The 23,638-nt window shown below is 32.1% G+C and overlaps 1 protein-coding gene across 2 annotated transcripts in view; it reads right to left on the reverse strand.

The window, feature by feature from the left end:
• Positions 1 to 14,677: 14,677 nt before the first annotated feature.
• LOC110105264 (casein kinase 1-like protein 2) overlaps positions 14,678 to 23,638 on the reverse strand; it is a 31,919-nt gene continuing 22,958 nt past the window's right edge. For both annotated transcript variants that reach the window (XM_020834685.2, XM_028694293.1), the window contains 8 exons: positions 22,445 to 22,506; positions 22,254 to 22,317; positions 22,094 to 22,178; positions 21,885 to 22,011; positions 21,652 to 21,728; positions 21,505 to 21,568; positions 21,101 to 21,252; positions 14,678 to 15,436 (listed from right to left, as the gene is read on the reverse strand). In XM_020834685.2, coding sequence (XP_020690344.1) covers positions 15,155 to 15,436; positions 21,101 to 21,252; positions 21,505 to 21,568; positions 21,652 to 21,728; positions 21,885 to 22,011; positions 22,094 to 22,178; positions 22,254 to 22,317; positions 22,445 to 22,506 — 913 coding nt within the window. In that variant the 3' untranslated portion in view covers positions 14,678 to 15,154. The remainder of the gene's footprint in view (positions 15,437 to 21,100; positions 21,253 to 21,504; positions 21,569 to 21,651; positions 21,729 to 21,884; positions 22,012 to 22,093; positions 22,179 to 22,253; positions 22,318 to 22,444; positions 22,507 to 23,638) is intronic.

Consider the following 23,638-nt stretch of genomic DNA (forward strand, 5'->3'; position numbering starts at 1 on the left):
TGGGTTTACCTTATGTTAATTCTTAATGTTATTGTGGTTGTTGGTGTTTGGTTAGTGTTTTGGTCAGGCTTTTTGTAGCCATCCCGTTTCTATTACCTGGATGATTGGTTTGTCTCTCTCCAGTAGCTGGGATCTCTGCCTTTTCTTGGGAGCATTTTGTTCCAATTTCACCCAGGTTGGAGTTTTCTTTGTATGTGGGATCTCTGCCTTTTCTTGGGAGCATTTTGTTCTAATTTCACCCAGGTTGGAGTTTTCTTTGTATGGGTGTTGTTCTTATTGCTTCCAGGTTGTTGGTGTGAGTTCGTGGAGTTTTTGAGTATGGGTGTTTTTTCCTTTTGCTCTGGCCTGTCAGCTTAATTGGGTCTGGTTGGCTGTTATTCTCAGTGATTGTGCTGGTGTTTCTTGGAACCTTTTGAGCTGGGTTGTTTGTGCTTTAAGGTGTTTCTGGTTCTTAGTTTTTCTGGTATCTTTTAATGACCATAATTTTAGCAAGGGTAGTATGGTGCCCTCTTCTCTCTTGGGGGTGTTATTTCTATATGCATATTTTTTGTCAGCTTGGCCATGGAATAATCATATAATTCTCATGTATTATTTTATGTATATGAGATGGTGGAATATGGGGTGGTACCCCATTGGTACTGGTTGAATTCCTTATGGTGATTATTGGTTTTGCTATTGGTATTTTAATCCTAATATCTATTATTACTTTTGTTGTTTTTGTTTTTGTGTATATTATCCTTTTTGTAGAATATGATCGTGATAATGTTTTGTTGGTGAGGAAGCTGGAGAATAATGCTAATCTGCTTGAACAAATGATATAGTATAATTTGAATCACACTATATGATTAAAAAAATTCAAAATATTTATTTTTCATCCTATTTTTGTGTGTGTGCATCATTCCTAAGCTAACATACACCTAATTATGAATATTGAATCAAGATAAATAAAATTATAAACTGATTCAAAAAGTGACTAACCAATATAAAATTTTCTTGAGCTCTGATTCTTTTATAGTGCTTAGGTATGTTTAACTTGAAATATTAGTAGTGCACACGAAAAATATATGTAATGTATAAAGTAGGATAAAATAAAATAAATATCTAATGAAATTCATAATTATCGAAACACATGGTTGGGCTCCAACATTATAATAATTTGTCCTACACTCACAGTCACCAATTTATGCATGATGCTAAACTTTATGTTTAAGATGAGTCTTATCAATTTAGGAAGTGTAAAGATCAAATCATTAGCCAATATTTCCAAAAAGATGAGATTGGACCCATTATTAGTCAATGCCATGATTCTGAGTATGGAGGGCATTTTGAAGAATTTAGAACTACTTTTAAATCCTTCATTCTATAGTTTATTGGCTTATCCTATGTAAGATTGTTAATGAATATGTTAAGAGATGTGATAGTTATCAGAGGGTAGAAACTATCTTAAAGAGAAATGAAATACACCTTTATTACATATTAGAAGAGAAGATTTTTTATGTTTGGGGATTAGGCTTCTTCTGCCCTTTTGTTTAATCTTATGGAAGTTAATATATTCTGATAGTAATAGACTACGTTTCCAAGTGGACAGAAAGAATATAAACACCCAAAATTTATGCTAAGGTAGTAAATAATTTTTAAGGAAAATATATTTTCTAGATTTAGAGTGACAAGAGTTATAATAAATGATAGGGGAAATCATTTTTATAATAATAGAGTGGAGAGTTTAATATTAAAATAAGGAATTAAAAATAGGTTAGCAACTTTTTATCATTCCTAAACTAGTAGTTAAGTTGAAATAAGTAATAGGGAAAAAAAAGGAAAATCAAGAATTTTTTAGAGAAAATTATTATTAGAAAAAGGAAATATTTGGCATAAAGTTTGGATGATGTAGTGTGGGCTTTATAGGACTTCTTATAAAATACATATTGGAATGTATCTCTTTAAATTTAATTTTTTAAAAAAACTTATCAAATGTTTTTTTAGAATTATAACACAAAGTGTATTGGGTGGTTATAGAATTAAATTATAAACTTAAGGATGCTAAAGGAAAAAGACATACATTTTAATGAGTTGGAAGAATTTAGAAATGCTACTTTTGAAAATGTCAAATTGTATAAGGAACTAATTAAAAAGTGGCATGATTTCAAGCGTATTAAGAAAGAATTTAAATATGGACAAGAAGTGTATTGTATAATTCAAGGTTAAAATTATTTCTAAGGAATCTTAAGTCCAGGTGTTTAGGAACATTCACTATTGTTAAGGTGTACTTTTATGGAGCAATAGATAGAAAAGATAGTAATACCTGCCAAATCCTCAAAATTAATGGTTAGAGGATAAAACCATACTTAAAAAGAGTGATAGATCACCTTAGGAGTTCAATAGAGTTGGCTCATCTTAGATAGGAGTTTTCATTAGTCTGGTTGAATTCTATAAACTTAACATTTTTGGGAGGCAAACTAATAAATTTTCTTTGCTTACTATAAGGAGATTTTAAGTTTGTTGGTGTTCAAAAATCCATTTGGATAGGTTTGATTTGTATCCTAATTAAGCTTTGAATATTCAAGAAATTATTTTGTATGTAGGTGCTTAATAGGAAATTCAACCCAGCTCTGTAGTACTAAATATTGAAGTGGCAGAATGCTATTATAATTATAAAAATATAATATTTATGATAGTACAATAGGGTTAAAGAAATATATCACTGATGTGCTAGCCATGCAACACCACAATATTTAGTTTGGCAATTTTTAGAATCCATCAATTACCACACCACCACTTCTTCATCATTATAGTGCCTGGTCAAAACATTAATAGGATAGTTAAACCGCAATGGCGATAATAGCTTTGTGCTACAGCATGACCTCATTTTAAACGGAATGGCGGTCACTTAATAAAAATTCTTACTATTATAAGTTCCTAAGCTAGAACTATAGTGCTACCTATCTTTAGCACCACAATGGTTAACACCATTTTTTAACTAGTTTGACTCAATGCTATAGTGCTATAAAGGCCAACATTGCATTGTCAGCTAGTTTAAAAATAGGTATTATGATATTATTTAATTCCTTACACTTTAGATCGTTAAGTAATGTATTCTTATATAGTCGTCACATCCCTACCTAATAAAATGGCTACTAAAGTGAATAATGGTAGAAAGAGGTTTTTGTCTACTATTTATGATGCCCATAAGTTTGGTAGTTCAACTATAAGGGAGTGGTGTAGTAATCTAGTTAATAAGATTATCATTCCTAAGATAGGGTTTATAAATACTAGAGGGGGGAGTAGAAGTCCTAATCATAAAGTAGAATTGGGATTTTCTGGTATGTTAACCTAGACTTTCCATAGTACTTATTAATGTTCTGGAATTCTTTGATATTACAAAGGAGCCCCAAAATGAGTCTATTTTTATTCATTGAAAGTGGGTCCCTTTTGCCCTTGTAGCCATAAATTTTGGTCTTCCAAACTCCTAATTACTAGTTTGACGGGGATGAATATTTAATTTTTTTCTCTATACCATTGATCATGATGAGATTCATAGATTTTTAACCTGGTGGGACATTAACAACCAAAGGAATAAGAGAGAGCATAAAATCATTAACTTTCTTGCATTCACCCTCACCCAAGAGTCAAAACTTTGGCATTATTTCATTTATGCAAAGCTTGTGCCTATAAAAAAAAAAATCTTAAGGTGACAAGGGATATGGCGATCATGAAATACTATATCCAGAAGTATTTCATAATTGATTTGTGTACGATCCCTTTTCATTCTTCTTAATGTATTCTTAGGGGGTCAGCTTTAGTAGGTTTATGATATCCTTACATAATTTGTGAGTTATGTGAAGGTGTAGTGTAGTATGAAATCTAGGGGAGGAGCAGATTCTGCTTTTGCTATAATGAGATTTAAGTTCATGTTCTTCATAATCTTATTTATAGAAAGAGGAGAGGGATCTGGCGAACCAACCCAGCCTTACCAAGATCATGGTAGAGATCTTATGATGCTAGGAGATCCAGTGGCAAACCATTGACATTGAGTTGAATGGATTGGGGCTTCAGTTGAAAACTTTTGTCAGTAGCTTATAGGACTTGAGAAAGAAATATACCATAGGTGTGACCATATGATTCTCTAGTACAAATGACAATATACATATTAAGCTGACTATAATAAAGTTGTGGTTAATAGGTTCAAGAGCTGGGAGGTAGACTCCCATGGTAAAAAGTATTTATTGCCATGCCCCTTTTGAGTTTTTCCTAGGTTCATTATGAACATCAGCATTAAGAGCTACTATATTTTAGTTCCTACAAATGTTTATTTTAGTTCCTTTTTTTTTAGTTCTGAGTTTATTTATGCTACTATATTTTTTTCCTATTTTTTAATTTTTATTTTTGTATTTTCTTGTACTTAAATGTAATTAGGATAAAATGAAAACTTTAATCATGTTTCCTCTTTTGTAATTTTTATCTTATTTGAACTTTGTTTCTAGTTATATATAATTATGTTGCTCGGAATAAGAAATTTAGAAATGCACAAAATTAAGAAACTTAAGTATTTAATTGTACAAAATGTGAAAATTTAACTAGATAAAATAAATAAAATAACAACTTTGAATTAATTTAAAAAAATGTGATTCCTGATAAATTAAATTTCTAAACAATTAAGAACCAACTACTTATAAGGATTAATTGATTACTAATGTTAATAAACTTATTAGATTGATTCTAAATAATCTATTATGAGACCAATAATGAATTTTAGACAGTAAAATGTGGGGTAAATATATATCTATTAAAAATTAAGACAAAGAAAATAGCAACTGAAAAAGTTAAGTTAAAAAAAAAGTATTGGACTATTAAAAATTGGTACCTAAATTTCTAGACCCATTTAAATAAGATGTTGAGGCTATTGATAGGTATTCAAAATCATTATAAGGTATTTAGTCAGCCCGTAAGTAAGAGAAAAATAAAATTACAAGTGAAAAAAGCTAAATAAATTACTTTCAAAAATTGGAAGCCATTTTATCTAGCCTCACATATACACTTCTAAAAGGAATTTTTGGAATAAAAAATCTAATAAAGATGATAGATTGAATTATAAATTAACTAAATATGTAATTTTGTTAAAATCCAAAAAATCATTAACCCTTAGTGAGTTGGACAAAGGTTTCACTTGCACTTACGAGTTTAATTTAGAAGGAATATTAATTAAAAATGAATGAATGGGATCTTATCATTTGTTTTATTGAAACAATTTTATAATTTATGTACTTTTAAATACTTTCTTAATTAATTTTATAATTTCCAAATATCTTATTACAGCAAAAGAATTTTTTTATTTAAGTGCAACATAAAATACTATAACACCAGTACTATCTTAAAATTTTTGGTAATTCTATAAGAGAAAAAATTATAATTTTTAAAATTACATTTATTATTATAAAAATGCTATTTAATCCTTTCTTTTTGTGCATGGAATAATTTTTTTTAAAAATAGAAGAGGACCACACTGTCATAGATCCAACACCATAGTATTACATTTCCCTCAACATCACGGTGCCACCAGACCAATGACATAGTGGTAGATTTCTCAAAAAATAATTGGAGAGATTAACACTACGGTGTTTCCACAAAGCACCATAGTATCTTGATGATAGATAGTTAGAAATAGTTAAATCAGCAAACATATCTATAAATAGTGCTACCTAGAAAGCACCAGTACACTAGTTTATTTATTTTAAAAATATATAAATAGTGAACCTATTTAAATTTCAAAGTCAAATAAAAAAGGCTCCTTACTAACTGTTCAATTCATACATGAACTAAAATACACATGTTTACTGGAATGAATAGAAAAAAAAAAAACTCGACATAATTTTCACTTAATGATGTCGTACACCTAGCTATGGATAAACCTGCAACCAAACTATTAAAACATTTCTAAGTACTTGTTGGTTGCATATTTGATCCAAATTTTTAAGTTTTTTCTTCACTTTCAAATCATAAATTTTACTTATAATTTATTTAAAATAAATACTCAAAAAGTTTTTAAAAGCCTAATTCACCCCACCCCTAAGTATCTATAAAGATTAATGTTACTAGTGGTTCATCATCTCATAATTTATCCTTATATCTAATGAAGGTCCTAGGCATCTTTAAACATTTTAAGCCATGTTTTAAAACCATACTAATGGTTAAATTTATTGGGTCATCGAACATGTGACCAACACTTTTTAACAATTTTTTTAAAACTTAAAAAATATGACGATATATTTATAATCTTGTAATATGTGCATTTAAATTTAATTCTTAAAGGGTATAATGTGTGAACCATTGATAAATTTGATTTTGACACCAAAACCAATCAAAGAATGAACATATACTAAACTAGATCTAGGTTTATTAAATGTTCAAGAAATAAATGAGTTTTATTATGCACTAAATTATGAAGAATACATAAATGTGTCAAATGTTAGAATAGGAAAGGATATTTGAGACAAATTCTTAATAACATATAAAGTGAAGAAAATGAAACTAGATTAACAATTTAATGTAAGATTAAAGGCTTTTAGAATTTAAATCAAGAAATAATAACATAAATTTCGGTCCATTAAAACAATTTTAATTGACTACATATTGTAGAAAGATTGCACATGGACAAAGAAGAAGGGAATAAAACCATGTGATCACTTCCCAAAAAGTGGTTTTCTATTAAGTGAAAATAAGGTTAATGTTTTGTACATAAAATATTATAATAATATTTATTTTAGTTAATTTTATGCAAAAAAATCATAGGAAAAAGCTACAAATATCAAAATTAATTCTAGATCATGGCTCCCTGATTAATAATGTTGCAGTGCCATTATTGCTTTGGTGCCACTTTGGAACACCAATTTCATCACGATTTAGTAGGATAAACTTTTCTAGGTGAAGTAGATAGTATTAGGGGCATTCATTGGGTATATATTTCTTATGGGAATTACACACTTCTCTTTACTTTATTACTTGATCAACATGTGCACTTACATAGCTATATAAAAGAAGTTTTCTCATATCGTGTTTTAAGCACTATTACGGAGGAAATTTTGTATATTCTACTTATATCATAGTATTATTTAAAAAAATTAGCATATTCAATTATACTTTTTTTGTATTTATTTTGTTTAATTATAAGTGTTATTTTGTATTGTTTGTATTTGTTTAATGTTTTGCAAATTCTAAGAATTTACTTTTGCTTGTATTACATCAGATCAATTGTGTTTTATGATTGGCATGAGTATTTGATCAAGTATGAGACCTTTTTTGTTTGATATAGAAATAGAAAAAAAAAAAACCTTAGAAAATTAAAAACAAGCCAAAAAGAGCTAAGATTTAAAGATAGCAGAGCCAAACTAAGATCAAGATCAACCTAGACATGTTATGGAGTATGCCAACAACTTAATATTTAGAATCTACCAAAGTATCAATAGACCAACCATTCAAGATACCAATTTTGAGTTGAAACCAACAATCATCCAAATGGTTTAGAACTCCCTGTTTGGGGGATTTCCTAATCAAGAACTTAATTTACATTTAGTTAGTTTTATTAAAGATTTGCACAACATTCAAGTATAATGGAGTCTCAGATGATGCCATTAGACTAAGTTATTCCATTTTATTTAAGACAAAAAGAGAAAATGTGGTTGAATTCCTTACCCCCAGGTTGTATAACCACATGGAACAAATTGTCCTATAAGTTCCAAGCAAAGTACTTTCCATCATAAAAAATAATAAAGCTTTGGAATGATATTACCACATTCTCCCAATTAAATGTAGAGTCAATTTATGAAAGTTGGGAAATATTTAAAGAGATGCTTATGAAATTCCCACACCATGCTTTAATTGATTGGTTGATTATCCAAACTTTATATAATAGACTAACAGGATCCCTTAGATTATAATTGATTCAGTACCTGCATGATCTTTGATGTTAATGTCTTTTGATGATGCTTATGTCTTATTAAAGGAAATAAAAATAATTAACTTCTTATTGCCATCTTATAAGGTGAATCCTAAATCTCAATGAATCTATTGCTCTTTTTATTTTGACTTCCTTGGTTAAATTCATATCTAAGATATTGGATAATCATCAAGTTAATCCAATTTCAAGATCATCTATACTATTAGAGAAGAATCTATTCAATCATTCCACTGATCCTAATTTCCAAGAGGTAGAGAATGAAATGTAATACTTATATAAAATAACCCCTATTCGAATACATATAATCCAAGTTGGAGGAATCACAAAAAATTTTAATTAGAATAATAATAATGGTGGAAATTAGTAGAATGTAAATTAGCCTAATCCTATAGGGCCTTTGAATAACAATCAATAACATGTAATTACTTGTAAACCTCCTACTCCTCTACGCCTCAATAAAAATAATCAATTTAAGGATAAAAAGACACCTTTAGAGGATTTAGTTCTTCAGGTGTGGACTCAATTATAAAGACCCTACTACCATTAGGAACTTGGAGAATCAATTAGGGCAACTAGCTAATTCAGTAAATATTAGACCCCGTGACGTCTTACTTAGACCATTGAATTAATTCAAGGATAAAAATAAGAAGAAGAGATTTGATAAGTTGAGGAGTATTATTTATATGAACTAACCTATAAAATAATCTTGGCAAAGTCTGATTAAAGACTATAAACTTAATACTCTTAGGAGGCAACCCAATTTTGTTTGTATTATTTGATGATTAATTCAAGTTAATATTATTTCATATTGAGTTATTTTATGTAAATCAACATTATGTGAGTGTATGATTATTGTGAAAATATGTAATATGGTTTTGGTAAATAACTATAACTTTTTTTCAAAAATAAAAAGATTAAACTTAAAGTGAAGTGGATCCATAGTGCCAGGTTTTTTCAGAAATAATTATAACTTTTTTTCATAAATTTTTTACTTCTAGTGTTATTATTTTGATTCCCAAAAGTGATGCTACTAATATTTTGAGTGATTTTTATCCTATTAGTATTTTCTCTTTTTTCAACAAGCTTATAGCCAAATTAATTATGTCTAGATTAGCTTTGATTCTCCCCAAAATCATCTCTCTTAAACAAATAGGTTTGTAAAAGGTTGTTCCATTTTTTATAATGTTTTATTAGCTCAAGAGCTTATTCATGATTTGGAGGCTAAAATCTCTGTGGTAATGCTATTTTCAAAATTGATATCATAACTTAGTTGGGATTTTCTTTTTGTTATGCTGAAGAATTTTGGTTTCAATAATGAGTTCATTAACATTATTAAAAATAGTATTGAACATTATTTTTTCTCTGTTATTATTAATGGAAAAACTCATGGTTTTTTTAAATCTACTCATGGCCTCTGTCAAAGGGATCCTCTTTCTCCTGCTTTGTTCATTATTGATGTTGAATTTATTTCTAGAGGTCTCAACGATCTTTTTATAAAACATCCCACATTATATTAACATACTTTTGGTGGTCTCCTCGTCTCCCACTTACATTTTGCTGATGATTTTATTTATTTTACGAACGGTTCCAAGAAAATGCTTAATATTCTTTTTAGCATTTTTGGAAAATTTCAAAGGGCTAGATGTTTAATTTTTAATCCTCTAAAATGTTGTTTTATTTGTGCAAAATCTATATCTCACTGCAGAATCATCTCTATTCAGGAGAGATTTGGTTTTTGGCATAAGCATTTACCTCTTAAATCTTAGGCACTCCTCTTTTTAAGGGTAAAAAGATATCACATTTATTTGGGGATATTTTCTCTAAAATTCAAAAAATTATCTACTTGTGATTAATTTCTTGTCTTTTTGGGGTAGATTAGTGTTGATTAAAAGGGTTATTTGCTCTTTTCCTATCTACATATTTCATACTTTATCTCTGACTGTGAATACTTGCAATAGGCTCAAAAAAATCTTAAACAAATTTCTTTGGGGTGCCAAAGAAGGTAAATCTGCTATTATTTGGGCTTCTTGGCAGATGTTCCAGTATGAATGATGAAGGTAAGTTAGGTTTTAAGAACTTGGATGACATGGTTCTTATTTTTTCTTATAAAATGTGGTTCAATTTAAGATGTAAGGAGAGCCTTTGGTCTAAGTTCATGATCTCTAAGTATTGTGTTAGCAAACACCCTCTTAACTACTTTTTCAAAAAAGGTGATGCTTTCAACTGGAAAAGGCTTTATTCCATTAAATGGGATGCTGAAAATTTCATTCAATGGGGTTTGGGGAGGGGTGAAATCTTTTTTTGGCAAGATAATTGGTTAGTTTTTTCTTCTATTGACTCGTTGTTCAACACTCATACTATTAATTCTTGTAAAGTTTCTCATTTTATTCATGAGGGAACTTGGAATGTAGATTAACTTGCTGACTTTGTTCTTGATTTTGTCATCAATCTTATCCTTAAAGTCCCTTTACAACTTGATCAGGAAGATACTATCTTATTTACCAATTCCAATGATGGGAGCTTTGTGCTTAAAATGGTTTGGAATTTTATTAGGATTGTTCACCCTTATTCGTAGATTTTATCCTCCATTCGGCAAAAAGGTATTATAATTTTCTATTCTATTTTATGTTGGCTAATCTTTAACAATTACATGCATGTTAACGATATCTTGAGGAAAAAAAATTTTTATATTGTATTCAAATGTCGATGTTGTTATCATATTGAAAATTTAAATCATGTCTTTGCTAATGGTCCCATTGCTCTTAAAGTTTGGTTATATTTTGACAATATTTTTGTTTTCCAATTTTGTAAGATGTACAACAACATTATTAGCGTCATGCATAAATTGGATGGTCCCTACTGAGAAACATATTCATAATGTTTTACCCATTATAATATGTTGGTTTCTATGGAAAAGTAGGAATGAGGCTAAGCATGAGAACATTACTATGAATGCCTCGACCATTATCACCAGGATTAAAGACAAAGTTAGGCAATTATAATTAGCAAATTTGATTAATTTAAGTTATTTTAAAGGATGTTCTTGTATGCTTAAGTTTTTTGGTATTCCTGTCGAGAACTATGGCCATTCTTCTTGAGATAATATGGTTAAGTGGATTAAACTCATTGTGGGTTGTTACAAACTTAATGGTGACGGTTCTTACAAACATGAGAAAGCTGGTTGTGGTGGCCTTATTCGTGATTCTTCTGGTCATGTAATTGTTGCTTTTGCTGGTCTTGGGGATGCCAATACTGCTATCATGGCAGAAATGTAGGCCTTAAAGTATGGTTTACATTTATGTTTATCCTTAGGGATTACTAATGTTTGGATTGAGATGGATGCTATGCTTGTGATTCATTACATTAGTGATAATTATATTACGAATCCTTTTTATTTCTATATCATTAGAAAGAAAAACAGTGATTGTAATTTATCAATTATTTTATATCTCACATTTATAGGGAAGGAAAAACTGCTGGTGATTTAGGTTGCAATTTGATGGATTATGTGGAATCTTCTCTGCTGGGCAAACTATTGGGTTTAACTAGCTAGACTTGATTGTATATTGTTTTGTATGCATTATTATTTTCATGCACAAAAAACATTAATGATTTTAAACACAACATTAATGGACTTTTTTTTGGTAGGGAACATCTTAATTATTTTGATAATTTATAATACAAGAAAGTGTCTTATCACTTTATCATAGTAGGTAACAGTCATGGGCGGATGCAGCATGGGGGCACTGGGGGCACATGCCCCCACTAACTGTATTAGTAATTTCTAATTAAGTATATTTATTACTCATTTATTACATATTAAATTAAAATAGTAATATTAGATTTATTTTTTCATCCCAAATCGCAATCCCGCCTTCTATTTTTAACGCATCAAACGGATGACCTTCCGTCTTCGGCTCTTCGCGAAAGCCCGAACGCGCGTTCTGCTTTTCATTCGTGAAACCGATGAGTCGGACGACCTCCGTCTTTTGCTCTTGGGGAAGCCCTAATACTTGAACTCTTAGTGGAAGGCTGCGCATACCGCACAGATGGAAGCCGAAGTCTTGAACCAGAAGCCAGGAAGTCCGATGACCTCCTCTACTCACTAGCCGACCAATGAGTGGTTACACGATGCCTGAAGCCCCACTGACTCCTGGAGTTTTTATTGCTGGATTGCCACAAAATGAAGGGACTATTCCTGGTATTGCCTCAGTAGCAGCAGCGCCTCAAGAAATGAAGGGACTATTCCTGGTATTGCCTCAGATTGTCACAAATTTGTTCTTGGCAATCTCAAGAACTTTGTACAATCTCCTCTCTCAACTGATAACTACTCAGTATGGCGATCGCAAATCCTTAAGATAACTCGTGCCAATGGTTTTGAGGAGTTTCTTGATCCATCGATTCTGATTCCGACGAAATCCATCACGAAATCGGACGGGATCACCGTTCCAAACACAAGGAAGCCGTTTAGGTATTTAGAATTCAGAGAGCGGTGAAGGCAAATCCAAGGTGTGCAATTTTTATTTGTTTCTCGATTTTTTTTCATTCATCAATCATTTGTTAATTTGTTAAGCAACCGATTTTGCTCTTATATAGTTATATCAAAATTAGCACTATTTAATGTCATAATTTCAAAAAATTTTAAAACAATTCTTGAGAAAAGTATATCTATTATTTGAGAAAACTCTTGTGTTTGCTCATTTATTTAGGCTCTGTTAAGGTTGAAGGAATTGAAAGAGAAAATGAAAATGTGTGAGTAAAATAATTGAATTGAATTTAGGCTTCGTTTAGCATGTCTTTTTTAATGTTTCTTAAATCAGCTTTCTAGTATAAAAATTCAACAAAAAAACCCCGCTAATGCATGTCTAAAGCTCGGATGAAAAAGGTTGAGAAAATTTTTTTTATTTCAATGATTTGTGCCCCCACATCAAAAAAATCCTGGCTCCGCCCCTGGTAACAGTAGTCGAAGGAATCATAATCAAATGATGGTGGTCGGAAGGGCCGTAGTCGAACAAATGTGGCCAGAGAGACCATAGTCAAGTGATGGTGGATAGAGGGACGGTAATTTAGTGATAATGGTCGGAGGGACTGTAGTTGGGCAACAACGATCGGATGAATCGTGGTGTCGGATGGCTCATATTGGACCGATTTTGTTGTCTGTTGATTGGTGTCATTTTGAGATGTTCAGTTCAACTATAAATTTGTTGAAATCAGAGTTAGGATTATCTGTACTTTAATTTTGAAAGTTTTCAATTCAAATATGCCCAAGATTCACACTTGATCAAAATATTTTTTGGTGACTATCAAAGATCATCAAAATATAGCCATGTTAATAGTTAACATCATTCAACTTTAACTTATTTTTCATATAAACCATAAAACTAAAAAAAGACAAATTTTAAAAATAAATATAAAAAATATTTTAATTATTTAAAAAATATTAAAAACAAAATTTAAAAATAAGCAAGAGGTGCCAATCAAGTCACCCATTAAACGAAATATATAAATAATAATTTTAGACTACTTTGAAAATTGTTTAAAATTTTGGGATTTGTTTTAATAATTTATAATTACTTGTTATAAAAAAATCCATGCCAATATCAAGTGGCTGGTTAAATGAGGAACTTTATCTATTATTAAAATTAATTTTTAATATACCTTTTAAGAAAATTATAAAAAAAAATTATCATAACTTATATATTATCCACTCATAAATAATTTATGATGTTGATTTATTTTCTTTTGCCAGCAAATAATAGAGGCATAAGCTTTTACGTTGATTTGGAAATTTATTTTTATTGAAATAATTAAAAATTTTGTTATAATGCAATTACGCTCATATATTATGAAATTATACAGGTAAATAAAAATAAAAAAATACGTCTAAGGGTTAATCCGAGAAGTTCATTTGATCACTCGTTAGTTTTCCTTATTATACGATGATATAGATTCAAGTATTATGAACAAACGTGTTAATAAATTAGTTTACAACTGCTGCCAAATTATAAAAAATGAGTTCAAATCTTGTAGGACATGATCTTTGGTCTTACCCAACATTACTTGACAAATAGGCTTACTGTTTCAACATGGTTATAAAAAACAATGGAAAGGTATTTGAGGGTTAAACATTATTATTAATCACGAAGTCTAAAATAACTATCAGATAACTCCTACAGTAATCCTAAAAATAATTTACAAACTTACAATGGGTTCCACCACTTGTGTAATTAGCAAGCTTTATCGTTAATTACTTTCCAATCATCCTGCTTATTAAAACAAACAACCTTTTAAAGCCCATATACTTCGATCTTACTCAGCATTTGTTTATGTTGACAATTATTGAGAAAATTAAGTTTTTAAAAAATTATTAGAGTATTATATATTTTGTTTAAAAAAGATGAGCATAAGCTTTCTTGCGGCTACAACACCCCAACATACATACTTGATTATAAAAAGCTGCTTCTTACTAAAAAAATAATAAAAAAATAAAATAAAGAAAATCCAAAAAAAAATCGTTTAAAAAAATTTTTTTTGTCAAGCAAACGCTGACGTTAGAGAAAAGTTTGAGCAGATAAAGTTTTACCCTACCCTCATCAGAGAATCAAACTAATTGGTTCTTGAATCTAATTCCCAATGAACAAAGCCAAACGTTGTTAAATGACAAATTCGTCGTCAATTTACTAACAGAACAAACCATGCAGCAGCAAAATAGAAACAAATAGAAAATAAAGATCAACAAGGGCTGGTTTCCAAAAGTTTAACACCAGATGAGAAAAAACAGAACAAACTTCAGCTGTTCAGAACATTTAATCATTATTTATGCACAGCAACAGTACCGAACAACCGACTGCTACTACGTTGAGGATTCAGATAGTTCCCATACGTAGGTGACTGCTAAACGCGAAAAGCTGGTTAACATACAGTTTTGGCTTTAAAAATATAGCAACCAAGATAGAAAATCAAATGATGGCAAGAACAGCGAGCGAAAGTGGGGCCCTGTTGATTGCTTACATAAATCATGAGATTGGCTTTGCCTTAGGCCAACAACCATGGCAGACGAAATGCTTATCCATCTATGTTCTAGCACACTTTTTCCGTTGTATCTTCTCGGCTCTAATATAGCAACCTTGAGTGCAAACTAAACTTGTACTCTAGCCACAAAATATCATTTTTACAGTGTGAAGTGTAGCAGGAGCACAATTATTAGTAGTGAATTCTCTCATCATTGTCGAAATTGAGACACTCAATGCCTTTAAGAGTGGACTCATAATAATGTCTGCCAGAATTAGACAGTTTGGGATCTGCCGATCCGAGGGGAGGACTTTTCTGAGTACTAGAGACTCCACAAAATGTTCCAGGACTCGCATCAGAGGTGCGGGTGTAGGGTGGATCTGATTCGCTACTCAACATCATGTCTCGGCTGCTAGAAACAGCAGCGTGTTTTGAGGAACTGCTTGGCCGTACCAAGAAATTTGAACTGGATAACTACATAGGAAATCATAATACTCCCCTTAAGAAATACTTGAGCAAGCGTTATGGAATAACTAACAGTGGTATTAAAAGACTTGAACAAGCTAAATTTGAAGGAGCTCAAGTGTTATTCGACTTGGCTTGTTTAGCAAATGATACAAAATTTTATGCTTGTGTTTGAGTCTTTAACCTACCGAGCTGAACTATTCTAGAATATAAAATCTACTTGAAAGTCATACATATACAGGGGTGGATGCAGTGTGGGGGCACGGGCCCCCACTGATTTTGAAAATAGCAAGTAATTAATATTATTTATTATGCATTAAGTATCGGTTAAATAAAAAAAATTTACTTTTTCATCCTAATAGTTGTTCGCCTGTTCGCCTATCTGCCTACCTATCCCACTGCAACCTCCGACTCCCAAGGTGCGCGCGGAACTATATATATATATATATATAAGCATAATAAGTCAAACACAATTGAACACAAACAAGCTTCTTTTACAACCCTAGCTACTTATGATCTTTTATAAAGGGCAAAACTAAAAAAAAAAAGGCGAAACTAGCCCTCATTTCAGGGTGGACAAATTTTTCATATAAATTAATTAATATTTAAAATAAACAAAAAATACATAATTCAAAGAAAAAATTTGTATTTCATTATGATTGATAAATTGAAAAATGATTACAAGTTTATCAATCGATTTTGCATTGTTTGATAATGTTGCATTACAAATCAAATCAAATAATTTTTTCAATGTAAGACAGTCGTTGAGTCAATCATCACGCATCCTACTACGCAATTGATATTTAATAATTCTCATTGTAGAAAATGCACTTTCCACTGTAGCAATAGCAACTGGTAAAGTTAATGCTAAAATAATAATCTGTTGGATTCAATATTCTAATCTAAGTTACTTTCATTAATAATTATTTTTGTCAACCACATATTTAACGTAACTTCATATTGAAATATATATTTAACTGGCCAAAAGAAAGTACAATAATCAAACAAGCTGCCAAAAAAATATATTAAAAGGGCTTGCGGATTTTTACGGTTTTACCTACTCGCAGAAATAAAGAATCCACGACAACTTCTTAACTTCCTGGTTTTCGCAAGATCAAAAAAGAACACAAATTTCTCGGCGTAGGTAGGATAGTAAACGACAGGAACAACCATTGCTAGTCTTGTAAGTATTTTTTTTTTTCATCAAATTAGGGTTGTCGTTTGGGGAAATATACTTAAAATATACCTAAAAGAAAATTGTGCATTCAATATTCTAATCTAAGTTACTTTCATTAATAATTATTTTTATCAACCATACATTTAGGGGCTGTTTGATATGCAGAATTAGGAGGGTAAAGTAATTTATTTACGTGCATTCCATAAATTAGGTCGTTTGGTTGGTTTTGAGCGGAACGTAAGTAATTCCTCCGAAGCATTAGTTGTGCATTACGACCGGCGGTTCGTGCGACTTTGAAACCCGCTCAAATTGAGCGGTTTAGAAATCCTCGCGCGAAGAAAAAGTCTCGGCGAGGTGACCACCGCGGTGGCTTCTATGGAGAGAGATCAACAACCACCTGCTTCTGGCGAGCGTGGAGGGAGAAGCATAGGTCGCAGCGGCAACAGAGGCCTCGTCGGAGGTGAAACTCGCAGCCGCGGTCCATAATTCGGTAGGTGCGGTGCAATGCCGCCCCAGCAGGAGAGACCGACTCCATCGTCGTCGTCCTCTGCCTCGGGCTTGTCTTCTCTCAGTAAGGCTTTTGAGAAGAGCGTCCAGATACACAATGGGATATCGGAGAATGAATCAGCTGAGTTTCCTGTACCCACCACGGTTTCTTCTGTGGATTCTGCTATTTCGTCAGCTGAGACGACTCCAGAGGTTGTGGTTCCACTCGGTTCCAATAAAAGTATTGTGTTTCTACTTCGGCCAAGTTTTGGATTCGTCGGAAGGAAAATAATGATTCAGTGTGAATCATTTTCTTCTGGAAGTTGAAGATAAAAATATTTTTCAATATGCAGTGAGTACTGAGTTATGGGTTTTCTTCTTTTTTAACCCGATGGGGATTTGAAAATTTGATTCCTCATCTTCTGGAATGGTGAGAGCAAACGACTTTCTATTATTCCAATCTTTTCTTTCAGGGGATGTTTGGTATAGGATTTGAAAATCCAGATCCATCGCAGGCAGCAGGTAGCGTGGTGTATTACGAAGCCAACGCTACCAATGGAAGAGGTAGCAATTGACTTGTTTCTTTTCGATTTCAGATTAGAAGATCATCATACCACAATGTGATTAGAGTTTCCGAGATACAAAAGGTACTGGATAATAAACAGTCCTAAAATTGACTGCGCTAGGGATGACCTGGCTCTCCAGCATGTCTTGAATTAGCTTGAATGCATCTGCAGACCTTCCTTGTTTGCAGAGACAAGTCATGAACATCGAGTAAGTCTGAAAATCAGGGAAGGGCCCTTTAATCTTCTTGTATATCTCCAATGCCTTTTTGCTATGCTTCTTTCTGAAAAAATGGACAATCAATGATGTATTTATATGTACTGACTGTGAAATTCCAGCTCTTTTCATTTCTTCCAGCTTATCTAAACTCATCTGTTAGAACAATGGCTTCTTCAACTTGTCCTGCCCTGCATAAAGACTTGATGAGCAAAGAATAAGCAATCTGGTTTTGGAACCCTCTCTTACATAAAGAATTAACTACTATTCTTGCTTCTGAAAATTTCCTTGATTCACACAGAGAAGAGAGAAAAATGTCGACAATCTCTTTATCTGGAATATAGCCTGAAGCCAACATTTCTTGGAATACTTTGATTGCCTCTTCTATCTTTCGACCTTTCTTTCCACAAAGATAAACAATCAGATACTTGAATGTACCAACATTTGGTTGATAACCTTCAGCTTTCATCTCTTTGAAGGTCTTCAAAGCAATCTCTGTTAAACCTGCTTGGCCATACTGGGATATCATGATCGTCGATGTATTTGGCTCTATAGAACAAGGTCTTTCTCCTCATTTCGTGATAAAGAGTTCTCATATGCTTGAAATCCTTCCCACTGTCTGCAATTTTTATAGCCATATTTTATGTTTTAGTGTTATGGGTGTAATTAGGCTGTTTACCAACCCAAGAGAAAAATTGCAAAGTAGAACTGCCATGTCTCTGAGATCTTCGCAGAATTACCTCTACAAGTTTAGGTGTGAAAGTAATAGTGCTTCTATCCAGTGTTTGTAGCAAAAGATCACTATTCGTTGAGGAGGATAAGATTCTACAGAGTTCTTCTATATCATTCTCATCAAGCACATTTGGTGGCTCTCTACAAACCAAATTATAATCAGAGGAGCAGATTGAAACCTCCTGATCTTCAAGAATAGGTTGATGCTCAGTTAAATCGTAGAATTGTTCACTCTCTCTGTGACTGAGTTTGAAGGATCTGTGTTGCTGCTCAGCCATTCCTGCTTTCTCCAGTTGACCATTTCTTTCTAAGAAGTTTCGAGATCTATAATTTCTAGATTTTTTTTGGAGGACCTGGCTGTGCACTAAGTTATGGGCTTTGTTATGCCAATTTCAATTAGCTAAGAATATTAGTATCTCTATTGTTGCTCTTACTGTTTACACTATTGGTTGGTATAACTCATTCCTTAGTGTCTTCATTGTGGTTTCTAATTGGATGGGGCCAGATATGATCATAATATTTGAGCTAATGAATTTTAAGTGGGATCAAATTTTTATGTATTTGGGTGTATGAACATTGTAGATTTTGTTGTTGTTGTTTGTATTCCCCGGTCATCTTTATTTTACATGAGCATTTATTGTGTCAGTATAATAGATGGGTTTGCTGCCTTTTTATAGGTCTAGTGGGAGTGTTTTTCATTTTTTATTCCTTTCTGAATACTTTTTGTTTTAAGGTTCATATTGTGTTTTTGGCATTATTGTTGCCCAATTTTTGTAGTCCCTTTGCAATGTTCTTTTGCAAGCTAGTTGTGTTGTATCTAATGTTATGCAAGACTATACCGTCGGCATCTGGCTTCATTAGGGCTACAATGTAAAAGATTTTGAGCTTTTTTTATTGAATTTAATTGCATTTAGATTTTTTTATTATTATAACCCCAAAATAATACTAATTATTATCAATATACTGCTTATATAAATACACTAGTTGTAATGCCAAAATAAATTATTACAAAAAAACCGCTTTTACTTTACTCTAGTTCTACCTAACCAAACAAGGGAAACAATTCTCCTGTGTTTATTTTGCAGACAACCAAACAGTCTCAAAGTATTTGGAATGCACTGCATTTGCTTTACACTGCATTTGCTTTACACTGCATTTTCTTTTCAGACAACCAAACAGCCCCTTAATGTAACTTCATATTGAAATATATATTTAACTAGTCAAAAGAAAGTACAATAAATCAAAAAAAACTACAAAAAATATATATTAAAAGGGCTTGGGGATTTTTATGGTTTTACCTACTCTGGGAAATAAAGAATCCACGGCACCTTCTTAACTTCTTGGTTTTCTCTTGATCAAAAAAGAACACAGATTTGTCGGCATAGGTAGGATAGGGAACGACAGGAACAACTGTTACTAGTCTTGTAAGTTTTTTTTTTTTTTAATTTCATCAAACTAGGCTTGTCGATTGGGGAAATATACTTAAAATATACCTAAAAGAAAAACGTGGATTCAATATTCTAATCTAAGTTATTTCATTAATAATTATTTTTTTCAACCATACATTTAACGTAACTTCATATTGAAATATATATTTAACTGGCCAAAAGAAAGTATAATAAATCAAAAAAGCTGCCAAAAACAAATATTAAAAGGGCTTGCGGATTTTTATGGTTTTACCTACTCTGGGAAATAAAGAATCCACAGCAACTTCTTAACTTCCTGGTTTTCACTTGATCAAAAAAGAACACAGATTTGTCGGCGTAGGTAGGATAGGGAACGACAGAAACAACCTTACTAGTCTTGTAAGTATTTTTTTTTTAATTTCATCGAACTAGGGTTGTCGGAGAAAATCGTGGATTTGTAGATTCTCAGGTACAACTTTTTTTTTTCTTATTTTGGCAAACTAGGATCATTATTGGGGGATATATACCGAAAATAGTATTACTATAACTAATATATTGAAATTTTGTGGGTGGCCAATTCAGGTAACCATAGATCCGCCCCTGCTTATGTATTTAAGTGGCTAAAATACTATGTAACTAATATTTACATAAGTGATGTCACGCTTTAAAATATAGCTGTGTAATTATGGCTACTCAAAAATTGATATCATATGATAATATATAAGAATTACAATTTCGATAGAAAACCACAAAGAGTCGGTAACCTCTTCCATTTATCTGTTGTTTATTCATTCAATGTTATTAAATGGTACCAAGCACTTCCGAAATATTTTGAATTTAGATTAAAAAAAAACCGCCGTGACTTTTTATAATTGAATTAATCAATGATACATGCGGAAGCTATCAAACTTAAATTCATCAATAAAATCAGTTTGAAAATCTTAAATAAATTGTAAATAAGCAAACGACTGTATCCAGCAAAGCTTCTAGAATAGGTAGAAGAATCCACTTACAACTATGAAGTCAGCTATTTTAATAGGAACGAGCAACTACCTAAAATTTACGTTCACCATAAGTAAATAGAAAACTCACCATAGCTTCTTTGGCCCCAGTAGAGTCATTTGGCACCGGACTCTTCTGTTTGGAAACACTTCCCTGATTTAGTGGTCCTGGAGCCCTCCGCCTAGATGGGTCCATAGCAGACCAACCACTTGTCCTAGCTTCTTCGCCACTTAAAACATGACCTATACTCAAATTTCAGGACTTTTAAATATTTTGTAAAACAAACCAGAGCAAAGGCAATAAGTTCCCGGGTATTATTTTGTTTCACAACATAGAATAATAAACTACAGAACTATTGAAATAAAATAAAATAAAACTTAAGTGGTGAAAAATATCAAAAAAATAATAATAATAAAAGAAAAAACAAACACATTAAAGCTCTTAAGCCTACAAAATTTAATAGATGAAACTAATTTTTTCGTCATAGCAATTACCAGAATGCTTATCAGTACTTCCAATGGCTGGTGGCAAACCAGAGCTGGGCCCAGCAATTTGACCCTAAAGTGGAATGAAAATAAGTAAATCTTCTCAACCCGGCCACACAAATAACTAAAAATAAGTGGCATCTCCTAAATGCTTACGACAGCTCGAGAAGTATTAACTTGTGATTGCTGATATTTCAAAATGGTCCAATCAAACACATAATCGAACTGAAAACCTGACAAGATATAGATAAAATTTAACCCAGGAAACAATTCCTTTTAAACTTCCCCGATAAACAGAAAATATTAATCCAACAAGTGGATCAATCAGATAATAGGGCTTCAGAAAAATCTGGACCTCTGACAAGTTGTAAATGGATAGAAAAATTTACCCTCCCGGATGAAAAGATCCCTAAATATTCTTTTGAGGTAAGCATAATCAGGTTTGTCATCAAAGCGAAGTGAACGGCAGTAATGAAAGTAAGATGCAAACTCTGAAGGATATCCTCGACACAAAGCCTGGAAGTAAAACAGTTTCTAGGTTACTTCTAGGGAACATAATGGACATAAGCTTAAAGATTTGGTTAATGACAAAATTTACTTCAATAGACGTGGAGACTTTTCTTTCACTAATTTTTTCATACTTTTGCTTCTTCGTACCAGCTTTGAGACCCTGCCACGGAAGACTGAGGGCAAACAAAAAGATCACGCAAGGGAACTAAGACAACAAAGCATAAATTAGTTTAAAATGAATTCCAGACCTTCCTCTTAGAAAGTACATCAGAACATAACCAAGGGATTCCAAATCATCCCTTCTGCTTTGTTCTAGGGTTCCAACAGCATAGCAATAAGAAAGAGCACGAAGTCAAACCCATGGACATACTACAATAAGAGAAATAGAACGAAGAACCTTTAAAAGACAGATTAGTTCCAAGTTCTTGTTTATTCATACCTATGCCAAGATGAGTATTCATGCTTGCATATCTTGCTGTCCCAGTCAAGTTCTTGTTCTCTCTGTCATTCACTCGAAGAAATTGAAGTGTGAAAACAATAATTGCGCCAAAGAATCCATTTCATAAGATTACTTGTGAATGCCAATAAGGAATATAGGAGGCTTGATAAGAGCACAAGTCAATTGAGAGGAAACCAGGTATTTTTTAAGAGAAGAATGCAAAAAGAAAAAGCTAAATTATCAAAGAAGAAAAATGTAAAACTCCAACGCAGTTTCAATTTTAAACTGAAAGCCATCTCCAACAGTAGCATCACTGGGATTTGTTCAATAGAAAAATTCATTTAAAAGGTTGCCGCTTAAGAGTTTGTCAAAACAGAAAATTCCAAAAGAATGAACTTAGGTCAAATAAAAATCAATGCAAAAACTTTTGCACAAAACTGACAGAAGCATAACTCATCAAAGAGAATGACTTAAGTTGCAGAGACTGAATTTTGATCAGCACATAACAGAATAGTAAAAAATAATGTTGGTTAATATAATTATGTTCTGAGGTGTCAAATCATACCAACAACCAAGCTATTTTCATGGAGGAAGAAGCGACATCTCAAGAAATGCCAAACAAAGCGCAAATTCTACTGTATTCAGTATTCTGATAGCAGAGTAACTTACAAAGGAGTATCAAGCTTTAATAAGTATATAACTGTTGGAAAGACTCAGGAAACTATTATACAACTGTTAAGGCGTGGAACTTAATTTCCTAAGGCTTCCCTGGAAAAATGTCATCTTGATTTAAGACTGAATTTCATGTCGATTTTCAAGTAAAATAATCTGTTGCAAACAGACTTCTACACCATCAACTGCCTATCAAGAACTTAACAAAATCCAGCTCTTCATATCTTGCAGATAATAACAAAGATTGTTCGTTACCAATCTGGAACCACCAACTTCTTCATCTCTATAAAGGATTTTTATGTCTGCATGGATGAGAAGTCTCAGTAAAAATTGAAGAGCGCACACCCTCTTCTGCTAGTTTCCTCATCCAAGTTTCCCAAAGTGGCTGGTGCCATGTGGAGCCTAGATCCGGTGGCTCTTGGCGGCATTGACAGCTTCAGAAAACCATTAAGTCTTAGGACGTGTAACGCATTAATTTCCTCCATTCCCTCATAATCTAATCCATGAATTCAGGCTTCTAAT

Source organism: Dendrobium catenatum, unplaced genomic scaffold (genome assembly GCF_001605985.2).
Source record: "Dendrobium catenatum unplaced genomic scaffold, ASM160598v2 fragScaff_scaffold_448, whole genome shotgun sequence".
NCBI lineage: Eukaryota > Viridiplantae > Streptophyta > Magnoliopsida > Asparagales > Orchidaceae > Dendrobium > Dendrobium catenatum.